This window comes from Chelonia mydas, chromosome 14 (genome assembly GCF_015237465.2).
Source record: "Chelonia mydas isolate rCheMyd1 chromosome 14, rCheMyd1.pri.v2, whole genome shotgun sequence".
NCBI lineage: Eukaryota > Metazoa > Chordata > Testudines > Cheloniidae > Chelonia > Chelonia mydas.
The window spans coordinates 37,563,793-37,588,597 of record NC_051254.2 but is presented as its reverse complement, the minus strand read 5'-3'; the positions used below and the strand labels follow the sequence as shown (position 1 = coordinate 37,588,597).

General features: G+C 47.7%; 3 protein-coding genes across 21 annotated transcripts in view; 2 read left to right on the top strand and 1 right to left on the bottom strand.

Annotated features, from left to right (window-relative positions):
- LOC102936186 (butyrophilin-like protein 2) overlaps positions 1-24,805 on the top strand; it is a 1,677,894-nt gene that overhangs the window by 146,553 nt on the left and 1,506,536 nt on the right.
- Positions 1-24,805, bottom strand: part of LOC114020220 (butyrophilin subfamily 1 member A1) — a 1,361,724-nt gene that overhangs the window by 54,628 nt on the left and 1,282,291 nt on the right.
- Positions 1-24,805, top strand: part of LOC119567716 (butyrophilin subfamily 3 member A3-like) — a 122,107-nt gene that overhangs the window by 10,237 nt on the left and 87,065 nt on the right. For 4 of the 19 annotated variants that reach the window (XM_043528195.1, XM_043528197.1, XM_043528196.1 and 1 more), the window contains exons 4-8: positions 3,128-3,412; positions 7,642-7,746; positions 9,773-9,793; positions 10,448-10,468; positions 10,595-10,621. In XM_043528195.1, the coding sequence (XP_043384130.1) occupies positions 3,128-3,412; positions 7,642-7,746; positions 9,773-9,793; positions 10,448-10,468; positions 10,595-10,621 (459 nt within the window). Of the gene's footprint in view, positions 1-3,127; positions 3,413-7,641; positions 7,747-8,953; positions 8,960-9,772; positions 9,794-10,447; positions 10,469-10,594; positions 10,622-11,219; positions 11,559-11,657; positions 12,404-24,805 lie in introns of those variants that run through there. The other 15 variants (XM_043528198.1, XM_043528201.1, XM_043528199.1 and 12 more) reach the window with 15 other exon arrangements.

Genomic DNA, 24,805 nt, shown 5'->3' with positions numbered 1-24,805 from the left:
CATGTGTTAGAAGGAGACCCAAGGTCTAGTCCTCCTTCTCCAATGACTGCAAATAATTATTTGTCCTAAGTGAAACAGCTTCAGCAGGAGAGAATGAAAGAGCTCCACATCAGAATATCCCAGAGCCCAGTGGTCAGAGCACACTCATGGGCAGTAGGAGATCCCTGTTCACATCCTTTCCCCCCCATTAAGCAGAGGGGGTAGTTGAACCAGGGGTCTCCCACATCGTCAGCAAGTGCTGTAAAAACTGGGACAAAAATTCTATGGGAGATACCAGCACCAGTGCAGATTGTAAAAAGTGGCTTAGGTGACTGACTCCAGGAGAGTGTGCCAGGCTGTGGGTCACAAGCACAAATAGGGGCCTCAATCCAGCCTGGGTTCGGACCGCTAGGATACACCTTTCCTATCAACATCTGTTCTGGGCAGTTTTAGGCAGCTTCCTCCCTAGATGCTGGATTTTGTGGATCCCATTCTCAGGCACTGATCTCTCCCCTAACTCGGGCTTTGTGGATTCCAGTGGTTTTCTAAGCATCTTAAAAGTTAGGCCACTATTGCAACACCAGTTCTCTTTGTGGAGTTGGGCCTGAGTGTTTATCATTTTGCAAATTGTTACCCTTAAATCCCCTTTCACTTCCCTGTTTCCCCTATCAGCAGTGCTGGTGTTTGTGCCTTGGGAACATTTCAGCCTCTGCACAGGCTTTCTGCCCAAATGAGGGAATGGACAATATCCCTAGACATTAGGGAGTTGCTCATCCCCAGAAGACCGAGACACCCACAAATAGTGGGTTTCATTTTATCCCAGGGGCGAGGGAGAGCCTCACTGGATATTTAGCAATAGCAGCAGCTGGTTCTTAGTTCCTGGTCCAAGCTCAGTTTCTTTTAGAGGCCGAATTCTGTCCCTCCTTTAGAATTCAGGAAGAAAATGGAGAATGCCTAACGTGTTTCCTATGGCAACGGGTTAGATCTCTGACTCGCTTCGCACAAAACAGCCAGAAGAGGAGATGATGGTGCCTAAACCAGCCAATGGGAAATGTCAACCACAGAGGTGTGGCTTAAGCCCTGGCCCCGCACTGACAGACGGACAGCTAAGTGCAGGCTGCAGGGAGGTGCCTGTCTCTACTGGTGATCCGTGAATGGGAACCAGACAGCACAGATGCATAAGTCATTTCTTCAGGGCTGGATTAACGCTGGGGCTTTAGGGGCTGCAGCCCCAGGCTAAGGGGGAGCCCTGCAAAAAGATCTCTGGGCTGCCAAAGTCCAGATCATTTTGCAGGGGCGCCCGGGCTGCAGCCCATAAAGCCCCTGTGTTATCCAGCCCTGCCTGGCAGGGCCGTGGAGGCAGCTCCATGTGCTGCCATTCCCTACCCTCCGCTGGGCTGGAGCTGTGAGCACTGGCTCACAGCAATCGGGGAGGGAAGCTCCGTCCACGCACTGCCCTCGCCTGCAGATGGTTTCTCCCCCCCCATCTCCCATTGTCCAGGAACCACACCCAATGGGAGCTGCGGGGGCGGAGTCTGCAGGTGAGAGCAGGATGCGGAGCCACCTGCCCCACCCTCTGGGTCTGCAGCCAGAGATATGCCGGCAGCTTCTAAGAGCAGCATGGGCCAGGGTAGGCAGGGAACCAACCCCCTGCCCCAGCCCTGAGCCCCCTCCTGCACCCTCACTCCCGCTCAGACCCCAACCTCCTGCCCTGAACCCCCTCCTGCGCTCCAAACCCCTTGGCCCCAGCCTGGAGCCCCCTCCTGCACCCCAAAGCCATCATCTCCAGTCCCACCCCAGAACCCGCACCCCCAATCAGCACGCACCCCTTCCCACACCCCAACCCTCTGCCCCAGCCTGGAGCCCCTTCCTGCACTCTGAACCCCTCATTTTTGGCCCCACTCCAGAGCCTAGGGGAAGCCCCGAGCCTCTGCCCCCACTCATGTGATCATTTTGTTTGAAATTAGGATGAAGACTTTATACAGGGAGGGGCCCCACAAAATCTGATAGCCCTGGGCCCACAGAAGAGTTAATCCGGTCCTGCATTTCTTGCGGGAATTAATTAGGTGCCTGCCCCATTCCACACGAAATAAGCAGAGGAGGAGGTGCCCACCTTATAACTTTTAGCCCAGTGGTTAGAGCACTCAGCTGGGCTGTGGAACACCAGCTTCAATTCCTCTCTTTCTGCAGGGTGGAGAAAGGAATCAAACAGGATCATCCATCTCTAAAGAGAGTGCTCTAAACACTGAGCTATGGGAAATCCTAATGTGAGGCTCCCTCAGTCTCTACTGTTGAAGTTGTTCCAGGTTGGATAAATAATGAAAGGGTGATTGGAGCAGGAGGACTGGACCCAGGGTTTTCCACCTCCCAGGGGAGTGCACTAACCTCTGGGCAACAGAGCCTCTCTCTCTGGCCTAGCGACTATTTAAGTATTTGTACAAAACAGAACAGTCATTGGGCCAGAGAGAGAGAGGCAAGATTTTTCTGTGTCATAATCCTTCACTTTATCTGTTCATGCTAAGAAGTTACAGGTTAAATATTCAATGCCACCCTTCACTGCAGGTATAAATTGATCTCGGGTGGGACAGTAGTGAAAAAAGGACATTTTTCCTCACCTCAATTACAATCAAAACAGAAACTTTGTTCAGCGAGAGTTACAATTGCATCAGGACCCACTGCACCAACTCGAACACCGCTGGTGAAAAGGAATGTGCTCCGTCAGCCACAGCTTTTGGACTTGAATTAGTTCGTGGAAGACATATGGCCTGTGTGATGCAGGAGGTCAGACTGGATGATCACAGTGGTCCTTTCTGGCCTTAAAAATCTACTGGCTCTGTGAACATGAAACCTTCAAAGCCTAGAAATCAGAAATCCAAGAGAAATTCTTTTGCATTCCTTGCCCATTTCACATCCCCTACTAAACTGCAGATTACACACTCCCACGCTCTGCAAGGCTTTCACTTCCATCTCTGAGGCCGCAGGCCTGCAAAATGCTTAACAAGTACTTAAGTTTCATTAAAGTCAAGTTTCCTGTTTCTACAAATATCAGTCATGAAGAAAGTGTATTCAATCATTTTATTGAAAATGTAAACTTTTATATGCTCGGCTGTATATGTATATCATTTAACACTGGTTCATTTTACTCTAGCTTCAGGCTCTGCACCTCAAATCTCTGTTGAGGGTTATCAGGATGGAGGGATCCGAATAGTGTGTCAGTTGGCTGGATGGTACCCAGAGCCCGAGGTGCTGTGGAGAGATCGCAGAGGGCAGCTTTTATCTCCCTCGACTGAAACAAAATCCCAAGATGGACGTGGGCTCTTTGAAATAAAAAGTTCTATCATTATAACAGAAAATTCAAACCAGAATTTAGCCTGTTCGATAAGGAACGCTTACTTCAGCCTAGAAGAGGAACCCTCAACTTTTTATATATCAGGTGAGTTACCACCAAAACCAAACACTGATATCCCAAACTGTGGGGAGAAGAAATAAAATCTAGGTTGCTAAATAATACAAAAGTTAAAATATTTCCTCACAAAAAATACGTTAAGTTAAGGTTCAGAACACAATTTAGGGTGAAATACGTTCCAGGGATGTAGTAATTATCCCAGAAACAAGCATTTTTGACAAAGGAAATTCAGAATTAAGGTTAAATTTAAAAGAAATCCAAATGTACTTCTGCATAGAAATGCCCTATGGATATGATTATAATAAAAACATGATGGTTGGTGTTTGAGGTCCCATATAACAATAAACTGGTATTTTATTTATGTCTCTTTCTATTAATGTATATTTAAGCTGAAATTAGATTTCTTTTTCTCATACAGCCACCACAGGGCAGTGTTAAGGTATATTGGGGCCCTTACTGATTGGTTGGACTTTCCGCCTCCTGGTGGTCTGGTGGATCAAGGACTGGGCTCCTTGCCCCAGGGACTGTAGAGTGGGAGCTGTGATATGCTGTGGTCTCCTCAACATAGAGGAAATTTGTGACTGAGTCTCTGGCTCATGAAGGGTCAGAAGCAAGGCAGGTCCAAGAAAGTCTGGAGCCCTCTGAACAGTCATTTGAGTGTGTCACTCACCAGAAGGTCCACATTTTAATTTGAAATTTGATTTCTCATCCTCTAGCAAACTTCACTCAGGGAAGGGGGTTGCCATAACAACAAAATGCTGTGGGCCTGATCCAAAGCCATTAAAGATGTTAATAGGATTTGGATCAGTTCCTTCGTACCCATTTAACAGATCAGCTCCTTTGCCAGCTGACGTGAAGAGTATTTTAATATTTATCTGCCCCCCCCCCCCCCCCCCAATAATTATTTATTTCCACTCTTAAATCATCAGATTTTCTTTTACTATGGAAATTTCTTGCTGTTACAAAAGTTTTAATTTTACTAAAATGTAAGTTTTCTGTTGGGAAATGTAATGATTACCTATAATTTCTCTTCCTAAATGTTTTAACTGTAGCATTAATTTCATGAAAAGAAGGAGGCACTTTCCCCTGAGTTGGCTCCTGAGTTGGATGATGGGTTCAGAAGCACCAGTTATCCAACAGCATGAAGACTGTGTATAAGGACAACCAGAATTAAAATATAAACAAACAAACCCACTAATCATTTTATATATATACATGCTAAGCCATGTGTGCACACACAAAACACCTTAAATGAAAATTGGATTCAAAAGTTAGGAAATACCAGAATTCAGGTTCCCTGTGCATTCTAAATTTGGCCCCTTTGTCTCTATGCACTATGATACAGTTTCTAATACCATGATTACATACTATTTCCCCTTGCTTCCAAAAGGGCCACTGAACTGCCATACCCATGAGACCATCCTTTCTCTTCCTGGAATTCCCTGCCTCATTCTTTCCACACTTTCCAGCTTGTGAAAGAAATGAGGCCAGGGTCCTACAGGCAACACCCTCCTTCACTGCACAGCCCAGATTCATCCCCAGAGCAGGTGCCTCCAGTGCACTGATTGAGGCAAGAGTTCTGTGGAGGAGGGAGGAATAGTATGTGATCATCTACTTAAAGATTGTGTCATAAGGCATATACACAAAGGGACCAAATTTAGGTTAACATAGGAGCAGCCATACGGGGTCAGACCAAAGGTCCATCTAGCCCAGTATCCTGTCTTCTGACAGTGGCCAATGCCAGGTGCCCCAGAGGGAATGAACAGAACAGGGAATCATCAAGTGATCCCTTGTTGCTCATTCCCAGCTCCTGGCAAACAGAGGCTAAGAACACCATCCCTGCCTATCCTGGCTAATAGCCATTGATGGACCTATCCTCCATGAATTTATCTAATCTTTTTTGAACGCTGTTATGGTCTTGGCTTTCACAACATCTTCTGGCAAGGAGTTCCACAGGTTGACTGTGCGTTGTGTGAGGAAATACTCCCTTTTATTTGTTTTAAACCTGCTGCCTATTAATTTCATTTGGTTGACCCCGAGTTCTTGTGTTATGAGAAATAGTAAACAACACTTCTTTATCTACTTTCTCTACACCAGTCATAATTTTATAGACCTCAATCATATCTCCCCTTAGCCTTCTCTTTTCCAAGCTGAAAAGTTCCAGTCTTATTAATCTCTCCTCATGCGGAAACTGTTCCATATCCCTAATCATCTTTTCTGAACCTTTTCCAATTCCAATATATATTTTTTGAGGCAGAGTGACCACATCTGAAGACCGTGTTCAAGATGTGGGCGTACCATGGATTTATATAGAGGCAATATGATATTTTCTGTCCTATTATCTATCCCTTTCTTAATTAGTCCCAATATTCTGTTCGCTTTTTTGACTTCCGCTGCTTATTGAGTGGATGTTTTCAAAGAACTATCCACAGTGACTCCAAGATCTCTTTCTTGAGTGGTAACAGCTAATTTAGACCCCATCATTGTATATGTATAGTTAGGATTATGCTTTCCAATGTGCGTTACTTTGCATTTATCAACATTAAATTTCATCTGCCATTTTGTTGCCCGGTCACCCAGTTTTGAGAGGTCCTTTTGTAGCTCTTCACAGTCTGCCTGGGTCTTAACTATCTTTAGTAATTTTGTATCCTCTGCAAATTTTGCCACCTCAATGTTTATCCCTTTTTCCAGATCATTTATGAATATGTTGAATAGGACTAGTCCTAGAACAGGCCCCTGGGGGAAACCACAATTTACCTCTCTCCAGTCCGAAAACTGGTTGCACTGTCTCTTTGCCCAACCAAGCTCAGATGTAACCCCACACTCCAGCTCTTTGTCAGATGAGACTCCCCTCTCGCTTCCCCTGTTCCCTGTCTCCCTACTGGTTCTCAGTCTCCTTGACAGGCCTTGTTCTAGTCTGTCCCCCTGGCCCCCTTTCCTCATCTGGTCTCAGTTCTCACTTTTAGTCCTGCCACTCCCATTTCCCTCACTGGTTCCCAGTCTCCATCTCCACCTCATTCCCAGTCACAGATTCTCTCTCACTCCAGAACCGGTCTCAACAAGCAGTTTGTTCCAGTCTAGTCCTTCGCCTCCTTCCGGGTCGAGCTTCCCTCCCCCTCTTAAATCCTAGTCAGTCCCCTTCTACCTCCGCTCTGCCTAGACACCAGCAGAGTGGGCACTGAGAGCACAGGAGAGACAGGCCCCCTGATGTCTATTCTAGTGCCCAACCCCGCACCAGCTTGGAGCTGGGACAGCTCAGCTTTGCTCTTTTATCCTTGACCTGGAGCGTGGGGATGTCACATGTGAAGTCTGGTCAGCAGTAGGGGCTGTGAGGGGATGGAGCATGCTCTGTGAGGACAAAACCTTCGGAGAATTTTACTGTTAAACTCTAAGAACTCTACCGAGAGTGCACAAAATTTTTCAGAGGCTTATCACTTGGCCAATTATTGCATGGATTTTCACAGGGAAAGGGCACAAAAGTCACACTCTGCTGAATATCAAGTTTCTGCTCAAAAGCCCAGGGCACTAAAGCTTCTCCTAGAAAAAGTCATCAGATTTTTTTTTTTTTTAAATGTCAAAACAATGTGTTATTCTCTAACCTCCTTCTCAGAAACATTGGAACCATTTTGGCTGAAACTTGTTTTAAAAAAAAAAAAAAAAAAAAAAATTTCAGCCTGAGGCAGATGCCCAGCATGGAACTTTTCTGCCCAGATGACTAAAGTTTGGCAAAGTTAGTGAGCAGCTGAAAAGAAGGCCCTAAATGGGAAGGGTGGAGCCACCTTGATAACAGGTGATGTGACCAGGCCCACTTATTTATGCTGGCAGAGGCAGGGGGTGGCGATGTGGGTCACGTGAAGGCCTCGCGTCGGCATGACGTGGTCCATGCAGGCCCCTCCCCTTTTTTCCCCGTGGCCCATACAGGCCCCCCCCACTTTTCTGGCAGTGCCCCCCAGGCCCTTTTTTCTACTGGTGCCTCTGTATGCTGGAGAGGGGAAGACTAAGACAGGGAGAGTCTGGTAGCACTTCACATAGTATTGAATGGTGTGTTAAATACTATCAAAAGTGTGTGAGCAGAACCTCGCTTTAAAATTGGTTTCTGCCCATTTTTATCTTGCAGGGAGCAATTTTTCCCACACTTTTTTCAAACAAATCCTGATGTAATACATTTTTCTAGAATAAAAGTGTGCACTGTTCGTCATTCCAATCTATAGCATAGTGTTTGTTATTTCCAAACTGATGTGGGCTTTGTGTTTCAGATTTCTTTTTCCCAAGAATGTCTCCTTGGCCGGTGGTTTGGAGTGTGACTCTGGTGATTTCGTTGGTGTTCGTCAGCCTTACTCTTTTTCTGCTCAAATTAAGAGGTAAAGCTGGAAAGGGGAAAATACCGTGTAATCAGAATGAGATTTTCTCCGTAGAAAAGACCGTTTAGACTTTTCTACATGAGAAAGTTACATCATCTTAAGGTGTGAAATTAAATGGATTTTATTAAACCAATGCAAACCTCTGTGTGGACACATCAATTTAAGTGGAGTTTATTTCAGGTTAACTTAAACCTGTTCCTATTCATCTTAAAATAAGCCGACACTTTGGTTTGCACCAGTTTAATTAGATTGTCAATGGAGTCTGAGGGAGTTAGGTTCCCAACTAGCACTGTAATTCAATGTGGTTGGGGGGGGGTTTAAGTACCCTTGGCTCGAACGAAAATCCTTGTCTTATGAAGTTTCTGCTGTTTAATTCTAGTGTGTTCAAAAGATTATTAGAGTATTAAAGAATGGCTTGTTATTTTGTTATGGAAGGCTCCATCCAGGAATGCCAGTACACAGAGTCTTCCAAGTTTTTCTTTTTTTTACTTTGTGTTAGTGTGTGAGCAAATGTTCAGCCTTGGGGAAGACAGGCTGTGTTGTTGTTAGTTTGGGGTTCTGCAAAGTTTCAGGAAGAGGGAACTGAACAAGAAAGGAACGAGGAGAGTTTGCTCATTGTCTTGATCTCAGGTTAGAGTCAATTCTTGAGGTATCAAATCTTGAGATTCTCTAGGAATCAAATGTCATGGATCCACACTCCAGCTCTTAAAGAGTCAATTGGAGGAATCCCTTCAGTTTGCCTCACATCCAAAGGATCTCACTCTTCCTTCAGAGTAGGCCTCACGCCTCATTGTTAGCCGGGGTTCTTTCAACCCAAAGCTCTTGGTAACTTTTACTCTGTGCGAGGTGGTGTCAGGAAATAAATCAGGCGAGACACGGCCTTCTGACCGATAGATGGCTGGCACAGACAGGACAACACAAGGGCTTTCACTTAAAGCTAAACTTTACTTAGTCTCAAGCATTTATACACACGTCCGCAACAGTTAGTAAAACACCCCCAACCCTTGATAATTACCGAAGCTGAGTGTGGCTCTCGAGTGGCACAGCGGCAGCCCGTCTGCCGGTGGGAAACACAAGGTGCATCCAGAGAGAGTCTAGTCCTGAAGAGTCCCCCTACCTCAAACTTTTCCCCCTTATTTATACATTAGTAATAGAATGACATGTCCCTTAAAGCAAACTTGTTAAGTAAGCAGTTTCAATGGTCAAGCGAGAGGTTCCTTCTGATTATCGATTAACCAGGTGTGGGTTTTTCCAGAGTTTGTAGTCTTGAGGCCCCAATAGACATTTCTGGGGCACATCCTGCTCTTCTAAGATGCATGTATCAGCAACTTCAACACAATTCTTATCAGGAAGGACGCGGGGTCAAGCTGTCCTCTCTGTGGCACCCAACTCCACCCCCACCCCCGCCGCGGTTAAACTGAGATTCCTGAATGGCCAATTTACAGCCTGCTTACTTGGCTGCTTTTAGCAATAAGCCATAATGGTTTTAGGCACTTTACTGGTTTGCCAAAGTCTCCCCGTACATCATCACCTGCTTAACTGAGCCTTTGGGCTCCAGCACTCAGGTTTTCCCAAGAGCTTTCACCAGGTAATCTACACTTAAACTCCTGAACAGAGGCTGGTATGCTCTTCAGGGACTTATGTGCCACAGCAAGTTTTTGCAGTGACATGAAACAGCCTTCTCAAAACAGAGTAGGATTTATTAGTCAACTGGCATCAATTCTTGGCGTTCCCTGGGAACCAAGCCCTGGTGCTAGGTGAAGTTCTTAAAAGAAACGATTGCCTGTGTGCTGTTTGTGACCATCTCTGTTCTAGGCCAGGTCTATGTGTAAATAAATCGAATTACACTCTGTGTCGCTGATTTCTCCTGCACTGGGCACCCAACCTGCAAGTCCCTGGAGAGCTGCAATGGCTTGGTAGAGCAGCATCATTATTATTACACAAGGACTCATAATGAAAAGATCCTTTTAAATCTAGAGTCACTGAAAAAGTCCTACATAATTTTATTTATATTTTCTTTTTTTAGGGAAACATCTCAACACTATCAGTAAGTTCCGTTTTCTCCTGGTAGAACCAATGTTATGCTCTGAAAGATTTTTGAATAAATGTGACAATGTCAACTTGAAAATCATAAGTAATACTAATTGCATAACTTATTATATCGGTAATGGGTAGGAAGCCAGTATTGGACATGTGTCTTCAGGAGGCAGCATGGAGTGGGTGACTGGGGGGACTGTGCTCTTGATGCCCATGGCAGAAATGGCTCCATGCCAGCTCCATAAAACAACTTCTGAGAGGGGCTGGTGGCAGCCCAGGATTGAAGTGAGGATGTGGTCACCCGGATCAGGATTCTGTGCACTGAGTGCCGACAGCCCTGGCATGTAGGTGACGCATGTGAGTTATAAGTGTGACCTTTCACCCAGCTCTCAAGGCTAGCATAAAGGCCACTGAGAGAATTTGGGCTGCCTTCTGCCTTTCCTTATAGAGCTGCACCTGATCAGACCCCTAGTGCAACTACACCAGTGTGAAAAGTGACTTGCACTGGTGTGGCTTATCCTGTGTCCAATCCCTAGGATTGTACTGATGTAAAACAATGCACAGTAGAGAGGCCAATTGATCAATGATTGGGGGGCAGGCAGGGGTTAATTTCACCCAGGAGAAGCTTTTACAGGATGTCCTTTTATTTCTGTTTATTGTTTAGGTAAACTTCAAGTAGACCTAGGTAAGGGCATTTCTCTCTCTCTCTCTCTCTCTCTCTCTGGTGCAGCCTTTTCTTGTGTTGATGAATCCTATTGATGCTGAATTTGTCTGGCTTAATTCTCATCCCCATCTATGTGTTTGCTTTCAGAGTGGAGGAGATCCCTAAGCGATGTAGGTAATTACAACTCATATTTAATCAATGGGAGATCCTGCTCCCTTTCACTGCACAAAAAACAAGAAGGAAAATGTAATATATTGTCCCTGTTCAGAGAAGACAGAGTCCTGAGGCTCAAAGGAGGGAGAGGAAAGGACTACCACAACTCGCCCTCCTTACACATTGCTCCCATGATTCTGGGAATGATCCCTGCTCCGAGTGACTGAGCAGTTATTGTCCGTTAGGATCCCAGCCCTGGTGTCAGGTAGAGGAACAAGAGTGACCAGCTCCAAGAGTTCAAACCAAGGAGTCACTCTACTCAGACTTCAAATTCTGCATCTTTTCTCTTCTCGCCTCTTTCCTCTCTCCACCAAATCCCAACTTTCTGCTGTTTTTAACCATCCTTTCCACCTTCTCCTTCATGAAATTAATGTCCAAACCCTCTTTCTCCTCTCCCCACCCCTAACTTCCTTCTCTTGTAGAAGCTCCTTGCTTCTAAAACAAAATCCCAATTTTAAAAACTGAAATCTGGACTGATAATTCTCTTTGGCTGGCTGGCCCTGATGACTAGCTACAGAATTTTAGTTAGGGATCTATTGAATCTTGTCATTATCTACAGAGCTCCAGATATGTGGCAGGATGGAGCAGGCATCATGCTGGCATCAACAAGAGAGAGCCAAGGTTTTAAAATGAAGTGAGGGAGGGCTCATCAGGGAGAAGATAACTGTGACCATGTGAATGATATGAGTGGAAATCTGCTGGGGCTTCCCTATGATTCCAGAGTCTCTAGTCCCCATCAGGGGAAGAGCAGGATGAGAAACATTCAGAGTCTCAGTCTCGGCTCAGCAAAACTTCTTGCTCTATCACCTCCCTCAAGAGTGACTCTCCTCTGCACTGTGCTGACATCTCAGAGCTGCTCCCCATTCAGAGCTGGGTACATCCTGGAGGCAGGAGATTCCCTGAGTTACTCCCCAGCTGGGGCAGATTCTGTCACTGACCCCATCAAACCCTCCCCCAGGGCTGAGCTCTGCCCCTCACGCTCTGATTCTCTCTCCCCAGCGAATGTGACTCTGGATCCAGACACGGCTCATCCCTACCTCGTCCTGTCTGAGGATCGGAAAAGTGTGAGCCGGGGAGACACGCGGCAGCAACTGCGCGACACCCCTGAGAGATTTGACACTGAGCGCTGGGTGCTGGGCTGTGAGGGATTCACCAGGGGGAGACATCGCTGGGAGGTGGAGGTGGGGGGTGGGCGATTCTGGGCTGTGGGGGTGGCCAGAGAGTCTGTGGGGAGGAAGGGAGGTATCAGCTGTAGCCCTGAGGGGGGGATCTGGGCTGTGGAGCGGTGGCTGGGTCAGTTCCGGGCTCTCACCTCCCCTGAGACCCCCCTGCCCCTGAGCCGGGCCCCCAGCAGGATCCGGGTTTGTCTGGACTGTGGCCGGGGGCAGGTGACATTTATCGATGCTGGTGACGAGGCCCCGATCTTCACTTTCCCGCCGGGCTCCGTCCCTGGGGAGAGAATCCGCCCCTGGCTCTGGGTGGGGGGGGGATCCTGGCTCCGCCTGTGCCCCTGAGACCCACAGCAGAGGGGGGAACCGGAAATCAGCCTCTCTAGCCTCACGGCTCCCAGTCTCTATGACCTTGGAGGACTCCCATCTACCCAGCCCCTGGAGCCTCATCTCTATGGCCCCTGGAAGCTCCTCCTCCCTCCCTCACTCCCTGCAGTTCCAGGAGACGGAGGGGGAGGAACCCCTGCAGCTGCAGGAGGGGCCCTGAGGGGCAGAGGCGGGGGCTGGGCAGGGGGCAGAACTAACAGCTGGGCTGGGGACAGGCAGATGCGGGGGGGGGCAGGGACCCAGCATGAATCAATCAGGGTTTGGGGGGTTGGGAGAAGCTGGAAACTCTGCAGCAGCTGGGAGCATTTTGTGCAGATCTGTGGGATTAGATCTCGCTGGGGCAGCAAGAGGGGAATGTATAAAATCAGGGGAAAGAAGGGAGCAGCCAAGGGAGATGATCTGTGGGAGGGAGGAGAGGAGAGTGGGAAAGACACAGGAAAATAAACAGGGATCACAAGTGAGGGCTAGAAAAATGCTGAGTAGAAAAGGAGAGTATGAAAGAAAAGGGAGAAGGAAAAGGAACATGAGAGGGACAGAGGGATTTATGATGTGTTACTGAAAGTGAGACTGTAAGTCATTAATTCCCTATATTAATTCCTGGGCATTGGTGCTATTTTAGTGCCATTAAGCAAACTGCTCTGAGTAGCTGTGGATCTCCTTACAATATGCTGTGGTCATTAAACTCTGTCTTAGCTCCTTTTACTTTCCTGCTTTCCACCTACTTATTGTAAAATAAAAACACTACAAACAATTCTTGTTTCCTTCACCTTTATGTCCCAGCTGTAAGTGTTGTGGGCAGCTCAAGAACATGAGGTCCAACCTCAGGGCAGTTACAAAGCCGGGCACAAACCCCCCACTGGTTGTCTGTTCTGTATTTAGATTTCACTCACCAGGTATCAACCGTGAACCCCTCAAGCACTAAAACAGCCTTAACATGGGCAGTGGGTGAAGCTTCCCCTGGGGGAGGCTAGTTCCCTGTCCCACCTCTTGCACCCCCATTCCACCCCCGTGCCCCCCCCAGGCCCTGTCCCCATTTCACCGCAGGCCCTGCCCAGCCACCACCATTCACTGCATCACTCTCCTGCCCGTGTGAGGGCAGCGTTGATAAGGGATGCGGCAAGGGGGGAGGGCTCTTGACGGGGAGGAGGGGTGAGGAGGGATGCGGAGCAGGTTGGGGGTCTTGCAGGCAGGGGATGGGTGAGAGGAGGGACACGGCAACGTGGAGATCTCACGGGGCTATGGAGTAGAGGAGGGACATGAGTGAGGTATGGGGAGTCTCACGGGCAAGGGGATGGAGGAGAGGAGGGACACAGTGAGTGATGGGTAGAGGCATCTTGCGGGTAGGGGGGGTGGATGAGAGGAGGGACAGGGTGCGCTGGGCAGTCCTGCGGGGAGGGTGGAGGAGAGGAGGGACACAGTGACCCGCGGGCTGGGAGATCTTGCAGGAGCTGGGGGATGAGGAGGGATGGGGGGGGGTTGTTGGGGGGTGGAGGAAAGGAGGGACATGGAGAGCGGTGGGGGGAGGATCTCACAGGGGACGGGGTGGAGGTGAGGAGGCACATGGCGAGCAGCGGGCAGGCATTTCACAGGGGCGGGGGGTGAGGAAGGATGTGGCGAGTGGCAGGCAGGGGGAGTGTCTCGCGGGGGTGAGGAGGGATGTGGCAGGCAGGGCTCTCTGAATGAGACACCCATGTGGAACGTTGGGGGTAGTTAATTCAGATAAGAAAGCAAGACATGATATGGATAGTATCAGAAACCACCACTGGTAGCTAAACCTGATGGCTAAATCTGACACGGGGCTGTTTTTCACACAACCCCTGGCGAAGAGCTATGAAAATTTTGGGGGCTAGGGAACCAAGGTTGGAGGGGCACCTGCGCACAGCAAACGATGCCCCTGTTTGGAAGGGAAAAAAAGAAAACGTGTGAGAATGAAGGACAGCGAAGGCTTTGAAATAGGGTTGCCACCACTGAGGTACAAAAAATCAGGACGTCCTCAGGCCATAAGCCTGGCACATGTCCCAGGGCAGCTACCTCCAAAAAGCATATGCTTCAGTGTTCACAGAATGGGAGGATTAGTTACAGACATTAGGTTTATTATTTTTAATTAAAAGGTATAAAAAGTTCATAATATTGGAAGTCCAAAATGGTATTAATTGTCATAGGAACATAAAGCCATTTCAGATATATGGAACCTTTCAGAGCAGTAACAGGCAATCAATGGTTGCAGTTTCAGCTTGCAGGCTACAGCCTGTATCCAGAAACATAATGTAACCATGTCCTTAGCTGTATTCAGTGCAATTGTCATTGATACCAGTGTCATGTGTGTCTAGATAGCCAAATACATATAACCAGTGTTACTGACTCTTGCAATTTTACCATGAGGGTGTCAGTATTTGGTGTTTTTATTCTGAAAGCACAAGCTTCTGGAATCAAATGATTGCTTGAGAATCACAGTTTTCACCAAGTATACCAATAAAAAAAATTTTAACTTGTGGTTTTGGAAAAAAAGTGAAAATATGAATCTAATGCACCCCTAAAGGCTCAGAAACAAAAAAAGAAAAGAACCCCAAACATATTTGGTTTTAAATCCTAATTCTTTGATGCATGATGTACCATATGATTTCTTGGGATTATCACTACTGTATATCTATGTTTAGTTAAAATTACAGTAGAAATTTGCCTCAGAGAGATTTCATACAAGAGAGTGTTATTAGGTTGACCCGAGTAGATGGCTGATGTTCAAGGCCCTGCGCACTGTTCTAGCTGAGAGTAGAATTTGATGACGAGTCTGGTATCTTTCATACAATCTAGTGTATTTACAAAGTATGTAGGAAGTTCTGTTTCCATTATCTAAGGAGGCACCAAACCATCCCACCCATCCAAAAAAACCTCAGAAATCTTCCTTTGCTCACTGCTCCAAACTCTATCAGTCAGCTTGTGACTGGGTGCGCACGCACACACACACACACACACACCACAAAAATTCCAGAGTGGCCTCGGGTCTTCTCTTTGCTATTGTGTCTTGCTCGCATGTGTAACCATTAACCTGGACAAAGGGAAGCTGCTACATTCATCCGTTTAAGGGGCTTTAAACCAACAATAGGCCAGTGCCCTTAGTGAATATGAGCGAAGTAAGTCAATCGTGAACCAGGTAGCACGATGACATACCTCTACACAGTCTTACCCAAAGTGATGGTGAACTAAGAACAACGAGAGTAATAAAATAAATAATTAAAAGGGGTGAAACTGCATTTACCGGGGAGTAGGTAAAAGTGAGAGCAACACAAGCCATCAAACACTGCTTAGGGGATTCTGTGCCACTGCACAGGGACAGAACTCATGTGCCATCCAGAATTTTCTTTTTCTCTGCAGAAAATACATTCTGCCAGAGACGTGCTGCAGTTACACCTTTCACCCACCAGGGGCCCCTGGGGGGGGCAAGGGGGCAATTGCCTTGGGGCCCAGGAGATTTCAGAGGGCCTGGGGACCCTGGCTGCCACCACTGCTGTGGTCCTGGTAGCGGTGGCCGGGAGCCCCAGGCTGTTTGAAATCACCCAGGCGTGCTGCAGGGCTCCTATGCGCACAGGCTGGATGGGTGCAGTGGCAGATTAGGGGGAGGAGAAGCTCCAGACCCCAGCAGGAGCTGCGCTGGGCAGGGTGGGGATAAAGGAGAAGCCCTGGACCTAAATTCCCTCTCAGCTACGCCCCTTCCCTGACCCCCACCAAGCCTAGCCCAGACCTGCTCTGGCTGGGGGACAGATGCCCCGGGCCGAGCCACTGGAGATGCTGCGACCGTGGAGAGGCACCTCTCAAGTGGCCCCGAGCTGTTTCGGTGAGAGAGGGCTGGGGGTAGTCCCCGGGGCAACCGGCACCCCAAACCCTTCATCACCAGCCTGACCCCTAACCCCGCATGCACAGCCAGAGCCCTCACCCAACCCGCACTCTAACCCTATGCCCCAGCCCTGAGCCCCCCTGAGACCGCTTGGCCCCAGCCCTACCACACACCTCCATATTGGTGCACATAACAAAAGTCATTCCGCACATGGACATAAAAAATTACAGGGAACACTGCCTTGGACCCCGGCAGAAGCCGCGCAGGGTGGGTGGGAGAAGCCCTGGACCTTGGGAGAAGACGTGGGGCTGAAGCCCCCAGTTTGGGACCCCCAGATGCCCTAGCAGCAGAAGCTGCAGGGCTAAAGCCCTGACCCCCCTCTATGCAGAGCTGGCCTGAGTCCCTCTCTCTCCCGTGCCCCCTGCAGGGAGCTGACTCTCACTCTCAGACTGTGGAGTAATTCAGCCCAAATTTACTCACCTTGGTATCGCCATTTCCCCCAACACCACACAGCCATGAATGGATTTAGCCTAGCAGGCAGGGTCAGCTTTAGCCCCATTTGGCAGGTGGATCTAGGGCACCCAGAGGTGAAGTGACTTTCCCAAAGCTAAGCAGGGAGTCAGTGACAGAGCAGAGAACCAAACCCAGCACCCCCAAGCCTCAGGTTTGTGCCTGAACCACTGGGCCACCCTTCCTACCCGAGGAGGGGGAACCTCCTCTGCCGCTTGGAGTGCATGGGTGGAGGCAGGCCCTAGAGAGAGCCGCCAGGAGGTGGGGAGCAGAGAGAGACGGGTAAAGGGACATGGGTGGGAAGTAAGAAGGGGGAAACATCAGGAAGGGGAGCAAGGACTTAGCCATGGTCTATACTGGGGCGGGGGGGGATCGATCTAAGTTACGCAACTTCAGCTACATGAATAACGTAGCTGAAGTCGACGTACTTAGATCGACTCACCGTGGTGTCTCCACCGCGGTGAGTCGCCGGCTGCTGCTCCCCCATTGACTCTGCCTGCGCCTCTCGCAGCGCCGGAGTACAGGAGTCAAAGGGAGAGAGCTCGGGGATTGATTTATCATGTCTAGACTCCCCAGGGCTTCAGGGCAGGAATTCAATGGGGACTTGGCTCCTGAGAAAATCCCAGCCCATATTTTGAGCCTGGGTGGTCTCTGGGATTTCTGTCTCTGTCAATTTAGTCTTCTGAAAACCACATTCATTGATTCACCACCATGTGACTCCAGTTTCATGTTATGTCCTGTACTACTAATGAATTAATAAACACCAATCACCCTTGGATAATTGAGGTCTCTCTTTAATTACTAAAAAGACTGAACCTGAACTGGTAAGACGTCGGAACATGTTAGGCTCCCAGTCTCCATTGCCACATTTCATTTCCCAGGTGGCTCTCATGTCATCAGCCGATTAGGACCAACAGTCACCTTGGGTTTGGGAGGAAAAATATCCCCCTCCACACCCCACCCAGCCCTCAGAATGAAACCTCCCAATCATCTCTGTTTCTACAGGAGAAAATCCAGGCCCATTTGAAGACTCTGAGGGAAGAGAGAGAAAAGTTCCTGGGATTTAAAGAGATTGGAGAGGGGAAAAGCCGGGAGTATTTGGTAGGTGCCTCCTGTTATTAACTTGTGGAGACGTGTGGTGAGAGGTCTGTTTGTAGTCAGAGTCCTCTGTGGTCTTGGTGAATGTGGGCATGTCTGTGTTTCTCCAGGATCATGGATTTTCTGTGTTAGGTTCATGAGCAGACTCTAAGCTCTCGTGTCAGTGAATGAGTTAAATTCTAGCCCTTGTGGCTTTCCCTGTGTCTGTCATTTCTTGCATTGTTGCATCATTTGATTCTTTTTTTGTTAATAAATTTGTTAGTCTCTAGGGTGCCACAAGTCCTCCTTTTCTTTTTTTGCCCTGGAACTTCTCTCTGTGTAATGCTGAGTCCTGCCTCCTGCTGCTCAGGATCTCCATGCTCAGAGGCCATTGATAACACAATGCCCTAACCACGTCAGCCAGGGAAACATCCGTTTTCAGAGACATTGGGGAGGAATGAAAAAGGTGTGAGAGAAACTTCTCCCAAGTTACTACAGGGTAGAGTCCAGTTTCAGAAATCTTAGGGTTTGCAAAGAAGTTCTCCCTCCTGCTCACTCAGTGAAAGGATCCCCCAGGCTGCTGCCATGTCCCTGACCCGTCCTTTCCCTGTTGCTTTTCAGAAACAGATAGAAAAGAAGAGGCAGCAAATTGTGGTTGATTTTCAGCAACGGCACCAATTCCTGGAGGAACACGAGCGGCTCCTGCTGGCCCAGCTGGAAAAGCTGGAGAAGGAGATAATGAAGATACAGAATGAAAATATCACCAAAGTCTCAGAGGAGATTTCCCGTCTCAGTGAGCTGATCAGTGAGCCGGAGGGGAAGTGTCAGAAGCCAGCGAGTGAATTCCTGCAGGTGAGACTGAGTTAGAAACATCCCAAATCCCAACACAGGGACAGGACAGTTCCTAAAACATGGGCATGGGAGTCCCGCAGTCAGAGAACACCGTGTAATTCTGTGTGTGCGTTCCTGAAATGTGAATGACCATTGGTCATTGCAGAGTCACAGACACATAGATATTGAGAGACCAAAGCCCCGTTAGCCCAGTGAATATATAGCAGTGTGGTCAGGGCAGAGCCTCTCTTCCCCATATTTGCAAAATCTCTTCCTTGGCATGTTGTGTGTGCGTCAGGTGGGACTGAAATTCTCTCTGTCTCTCACCCCCCTCCCCCAGGATGTCAGAAGCACCTTGAGCAGGTACCTGGCTCTCTCTCACTCCCCCTCACACTTCGACAATGCTGGGAAACAGCTTGGAGACGATGTTAGCACCGCATCTCCCCAGGGCGCTACAGCAAAATGTGTGGGGAAGGTCACAAGTTGGATACAAATCTCTCTGATCAGCTTCATCCTGAGGTTCTCACCCTTGCACAGAAGACTCTGGAATTATCCATTCAGTGGGAAGGCGTTGGAATGGGGGCAGGGAAGGGGTGGGAAGAGGTGGGGCAGGGGTGGGGCCTCATGAAAGGGGTGGAGTGGGGGCGGGGCCAAGGGCGGCTGGGTGGGAGGTGTCAGTAATGTGGCCCCCAGGCCAATGTACTGGTCCTCATGTGGCCCTCGTGGTCATTTGAGTTTGAGACCCCTGGTGTAGGCTCTGTGACCTCTTCCTGTGGACTTTTTATATTGCAGTCTCTGACCCGAGAGGTTACTTTGGGTCTCAAGTCTGGACTGTCAAACCATAGAGAGCATTGTGTGATCACGGCAGAGAAGCCAGTCTCATTGCCCCAGGGATTGTGCAGCCTGTTTGCCAGTGTCCTCTGTGATCCTGTGTCAGACAGCGTCACTGAGACGTGGGGGGCGGGACGGGAACAGCGGCCTGGGAATGAGTTGTGGGGGAGGGAGGGAGTTGCCATCTCAATGGAAATGAGGTGACTGTGGGGAGGGGAGAGTCAGGGATGGGGCAGGTTTCACCGGAAGGGAGAGAAGAAATGAAATGGGAAAAGGTGAAGATAAAGTAAAACAGGAGTAAAGTCAGAAGCCTGGGGAAAGTGGGGGAAGCTGAAATGAGAAGAATGAAAACAAAACAAGCCTGAGAAGGGAAACGCTTAGGGGGCACCGAGAGGGGAGGGGATACATTCAGCAGAAAGAACGGGGTACCTGCGTTGGAATGATCTGTGACATGGATCGGAGAAAAGTTCGGGAGACTCAGAGAAATAAACTAACCGAAAACGATGCGTACAACTGGTTGAAATGAAAGACATGGGAGAAGGAAAGGGAATGCGAGAGGGAGATGGGGATCTAGGAAGTGTTTCTGAAAGTGAGACTGTAGCATTAATTCCACCCCATAATTCATGCACCTTTCAGAGCAGCACTTCTTCCAATTTGTGAATGTTGTTACCCTGTGGTCTGGTTATGAAAGTTCCCTCTCAGCTTCTCTTAAGCCTGACATTTACTTAAGGTGAATGAAACATATCAAACATTCTTCTTGTCTGTTTCCCTTTGATTTCCCAGCTGGGATTTTTGAAGGCAAACATAGGATTCCCCCCCTCCCCCCAAATTGGTTGTATCAACCCAGCACGAGTGAGGATATCTGTGTATGTCACTATGATGACAGCCTGGACCTTACTGTGATATGTTGCTCTCCAGCCTGCATTCTAGGCCATGTGTTCTATATAAAAATGTACGTCAGGAATTGTTCAGCTGGGGTCTGGAGAGAGCTGGTTGGGTCACTTTACTTCTCTGCTCCCAAACCTGCCCGTGTGTGACACCAGCCATCAAACTGTGTGACTGATGTTTTCAATCTGGAATACCTGGATTTCAGGGCACATTGTCCCTCTATCAATCGATTATAACATTTTCAACTAGCGTGTGAATTAAATTATATATTTTAGTTTTCTTTTTTTTAATACCCCATGGAACCACTCAGTTCCCACTCCCACAGCAGCAGGATTTTAACATGGCCTCCCTGGTCCCCCACCGTTATTTCTGAGGCCAGTCACTGTTGGGGGACTTGACACACTGTTCCATCAGGTACACAAATGCTTATGAGCCAGATTAGAGGTCAGAGCTCCAGGGTTCTGTGCCTGGCTCTGTTGTGCAGTGGTGGTAACCAGATCGTATCTATTTTATGCATTCAACCCAAAGGCAGTAGGAATGAGTGGCTAGCACCTGGGTTTTCCATATTGGAGAGCTGGATTCTTTTCCCAGTTCTACCTGAAGTGACCTTGTGCAGCCTCTCAAATACTTTGTAATCGGGGGGAGAAAGTATCTGATACTTCTCTGCTATCTCGGGCAGGGGATCTCGTGTTGTATTTGTGACAAGAGTTGTGATGTGCATGGAAATATAAAGAACAAAAAGGAGAGGTGACATTTGAACTCAAGGCTTCTAATGCTGACTTTGCTGCATGTTTGCTGGCAGAAGAGTCACACGTGTGTCTGTGGATGGCTGTCTCCTTTTGAAGCAAGTCAGAAAAAGCAATGGAAATCAGGGAAAATAGTGAATTTTCCACTAATCCAGTAATTTGGGAGCTCTGCTGGCCACATGATGCTGATCTTCCTTCTTGCCAGTTGGGAACTTGTAATTCAAAGGCAATTAAGTGTGCAAAATACATAGCTCATGTGACTCTGACAGACCAGCTCAGAGTAGAGCAATAGGTCACTTGTATCCGAATATCAAAGAAGGGTTAAGTGTATCGATGTGTATTCCGGCCAATTCACTGGTGCAGACAGAGATCAAACCAGAGATGTTCAGTGTATTGTTTTTACTTGTCTAAATCTTGTTGTTTATTATTACGTTACCTTTCCATTCTGTAGGCCTTGGTAATTAGATTAACACACACTTCAATTTAGGGTTGTGTTAAGATGAGAAGATGTCTGATGTGGAAACTTCATGAAAACTAATAAAGGCTGTTTGTTGTTATCTTACATGTAGATTGCATATACCCCTGTAATTACATTTCCATTGTATATTTCTTTGCAACTAAATAACCCATTAAATGTAGATGAAACCTTGCGGGATGCAGATAAAGAAGCGGCCACCTTCCCTGCCAGGGGTGAACCCTGCGGAGCCGCGACCCAGACTTTGAAAACCGCTGATTTAAATCATGTCTCTTCAGATCCCCACCACACCACTTCAGCTCTGGGAATAATTGTTGGGCTGTGTGTGGGCCAGCTGCTGGAGGGAACATGACACAGGCTGTGCTAATGGCTTACACCAGTATTTGCCAGTCATCAGCAGAACATTTCCGATCAGGACTCTGGTCTCCTGTTGCTGGCTCTGGTGTGGTGTAACCGTTAGCAACAGGTGAACCAATGAACAGATACTTGACACTTTCAGCCAAGGCCGTGGGGCTGAGTAGCTAAGACCTGGGATTCCATTTGGAGACCCTGATTCTCTTCCCCGCTTTGACTTCAGTGACCTTGTGCAACTTCTGTTCACTTATTAGCAAAATGAACTCATGGCCTCTAGCGTGTTTCACTTTCCCCCAGCCTTGTTTTGTGTGTGTGTGTCCTTGTTGTTGGAGAGCATCCCCGCTCTCCCATCCCCGCTGTTCCACTAAACAGTCTGGGAACTGTCTCATTGGCACAGTCGGCTGCAAGTGACATGGGATGAGGGATTCATCTCTCCAGCCTCCACCTCAGCCCCTGGAGGCCAAAAACAACTGCATGTGTCTGACTGATGACTGCAATTCTCAGGCAATACGTTCACCAGCAACAAAAACCCAGCAGCAGTGAGATCCTCACCCTGAGCCCATGCACCAGAGCTGACAGCATCTGGATGCCATGAAGCAGCAAGACTGGCTAGAAGCAAGTTTACAACCATGTAACCAGTTTGCCTTACACAGGGGTAACAATGTGTCTCATCACAGTGTGAGTCAGGATCTGTAATAATATTGTATCTGGTTGCTCAGGAAGTAACCAGCTGCTTCCCCAGGATGCCTCTGCCCAGCACACCTTTCCCATCGCAGCTGCAGCTCCTGTTCTGGCTCCAGAAGGCCACTCTCCAGATTCCCTCTTGATCCTGATCTCAGATCCACTCTGCCACAAATGAGTCCTGGCTGCAGGGCCCAGCCACAGGAAACAACAGCAGTATGAAGGCGTGTGACTGATGGCTACAGATCTCCAGCCATGCATTCCCCAGCAAAACAAGGAGCAATGACAGCCTTCCCCTTAAGGAAAATAATTTCAGCTCACACCATCCAGCTGCAAGAACATACAAATTCCACCATGTAGTGCATTAAATAGTGCAACATTGTATCCAACTTTACAGGAGCCCCTGTAACAAGCCACATCTCTGGCAAGCTCTCCTTTCTCACCTCAGCTGGATTTCCGTTTCTGGCTGGTGCATGTCCTCTCCACACTGGGCAATAAACTTACACTGGGGTGCAAGGCTGGGGAGCTGGGGGATATTGGCTGGTGCCTCTCTCTGTGTGATGTGTGAGTGGCTCTGGGAGCATTCAGGCAATCCAGCTGGGTGTGGGGTTCCACCTATTGTTGTGCTGAGTGACGACAGCTCCCAATGGGGTTTACTGCTTCAAAGCATTGTGAGAGACAGCCCAGGCTGGAGATGTAAGGGGCCACAGTGGTACCCCGGATCCAGTTTGCACGCGGGGGATCCTGTCACAAGGGGAGCGCTATGTCTGCTGACCAGTCAGGACTTAGAACTAACAACTTACGCAGTTTGGTCCCTGTTTGATTTGTACCCGAGAACAGAGAGAGGTTGGGCTTTAACCTTTGACCTTACAGCAATAAAGACACTCCCTTCACCATAAACTCCAGTGTAGCCGCACAACGGCTGTTTATTACTGAAGTAATTAAAAGGGGAGTTTTCATTTGGGGCAGGAGATGAAAAATATAATGGTTATTATGATTGTATTAAACAGGGCCGGATTAGCTTTTTGTGAGCCTGGCGCCAACCATATTTGTGGGGCCCCCTGGGGAATGAAGGGGCCTGGGGCAAGAGCACAGCGGGCAGGGTGCATTTGATTTAAATCATGATTTAAATCACTAGTCAGGAAGTCTCGATTTAATCAGGGTTTTCTATATACATGTGCATTCTTGATTGTTGTTACAACCTTAATACATATTCTTCACAACTCAGAGATCGATGTAGGTTTCATTTTTAGAAGGTACACACTATACATTTGTAAACCGTGATTTATTTTGAAAACTTTTCAGATTAGTTTTACAGCTATATCAGAAAATGAATGATTGGTTATTTCATTTACCAAAGGTAATTGAAGCAGATATTTATTGTCATTGGGAGGTGAACCATCTCCAATTCAACAGGTTAATCATTAATAATTGGAGGATTTTCTTGCCTGGCTATATTAGGAGGAGAACATCACCAGACAGACATTTAAATTGTTTTATTTAATGAAAACAACGTTAAGTATTCTGGATTTTTTTCTTCAACAGCAAACATATAATATTTTAACAAAAAAGCATACGTCCCTTGCTTCTCACATTTATTTCCAGACTTCTTCTCCTTGTCCAGATCTATTCTGCCCCCAACAGTCTTCTATTCATTGAACTTTTTGAAACTTTGCACTTTTAGAGAGAGGTACAAAGGGATTGACTCCGTGTACACAAATTCGCAGAGGGACAATAGAGTTGAGGTCTGTTATTTTTCACCTTTACATATTATTTATTTATTTTAAAACATTTTTGCTGTTAACAAGCATGTTACCTCTGGAGACACAAATCTGCAGTTTGAGAACTGAAAAATTAAGCATCTCTGATGGTGTCTTCTAGACTGAGCACTGAGTCCCATGGGGTAGATGGAAAGATTAACCTAAATAATCTCTACAGAAGCCTGTGGAACCCCATAAGATTGGGTCCCTAATCCATCAACTATTAGAACTCATTTACAAAACTTTTCTTAAACATTCCATGAATATATTGTCTCATACTATAGAAATATAATTTATCATCCCTATTCAATGATGAGAGATCTTTGAGCTATAACCTATCTTAATTAAAACTATCTTTAGATAGGTTTTTTTCTCAAAAAGCATTTTATCCAAAAAATCCAATTTAAATGAAAAAATCCAATTTTTTTTTTTTTTTAAATCATTGATTGTTATCCACCCTGACAGCAGGACCGGGGGGGGGGGGGGGGGGGGGGGAAGGATTGGTCCCCAGCTGGAGCGAGGCAGGGGCCAGGGGCAAGAGGAGCACCGTGGGGCATGGGGGGAGGATTAGTCCCTGCTGACTGGAGCGGGGCAGGGCCTGGGG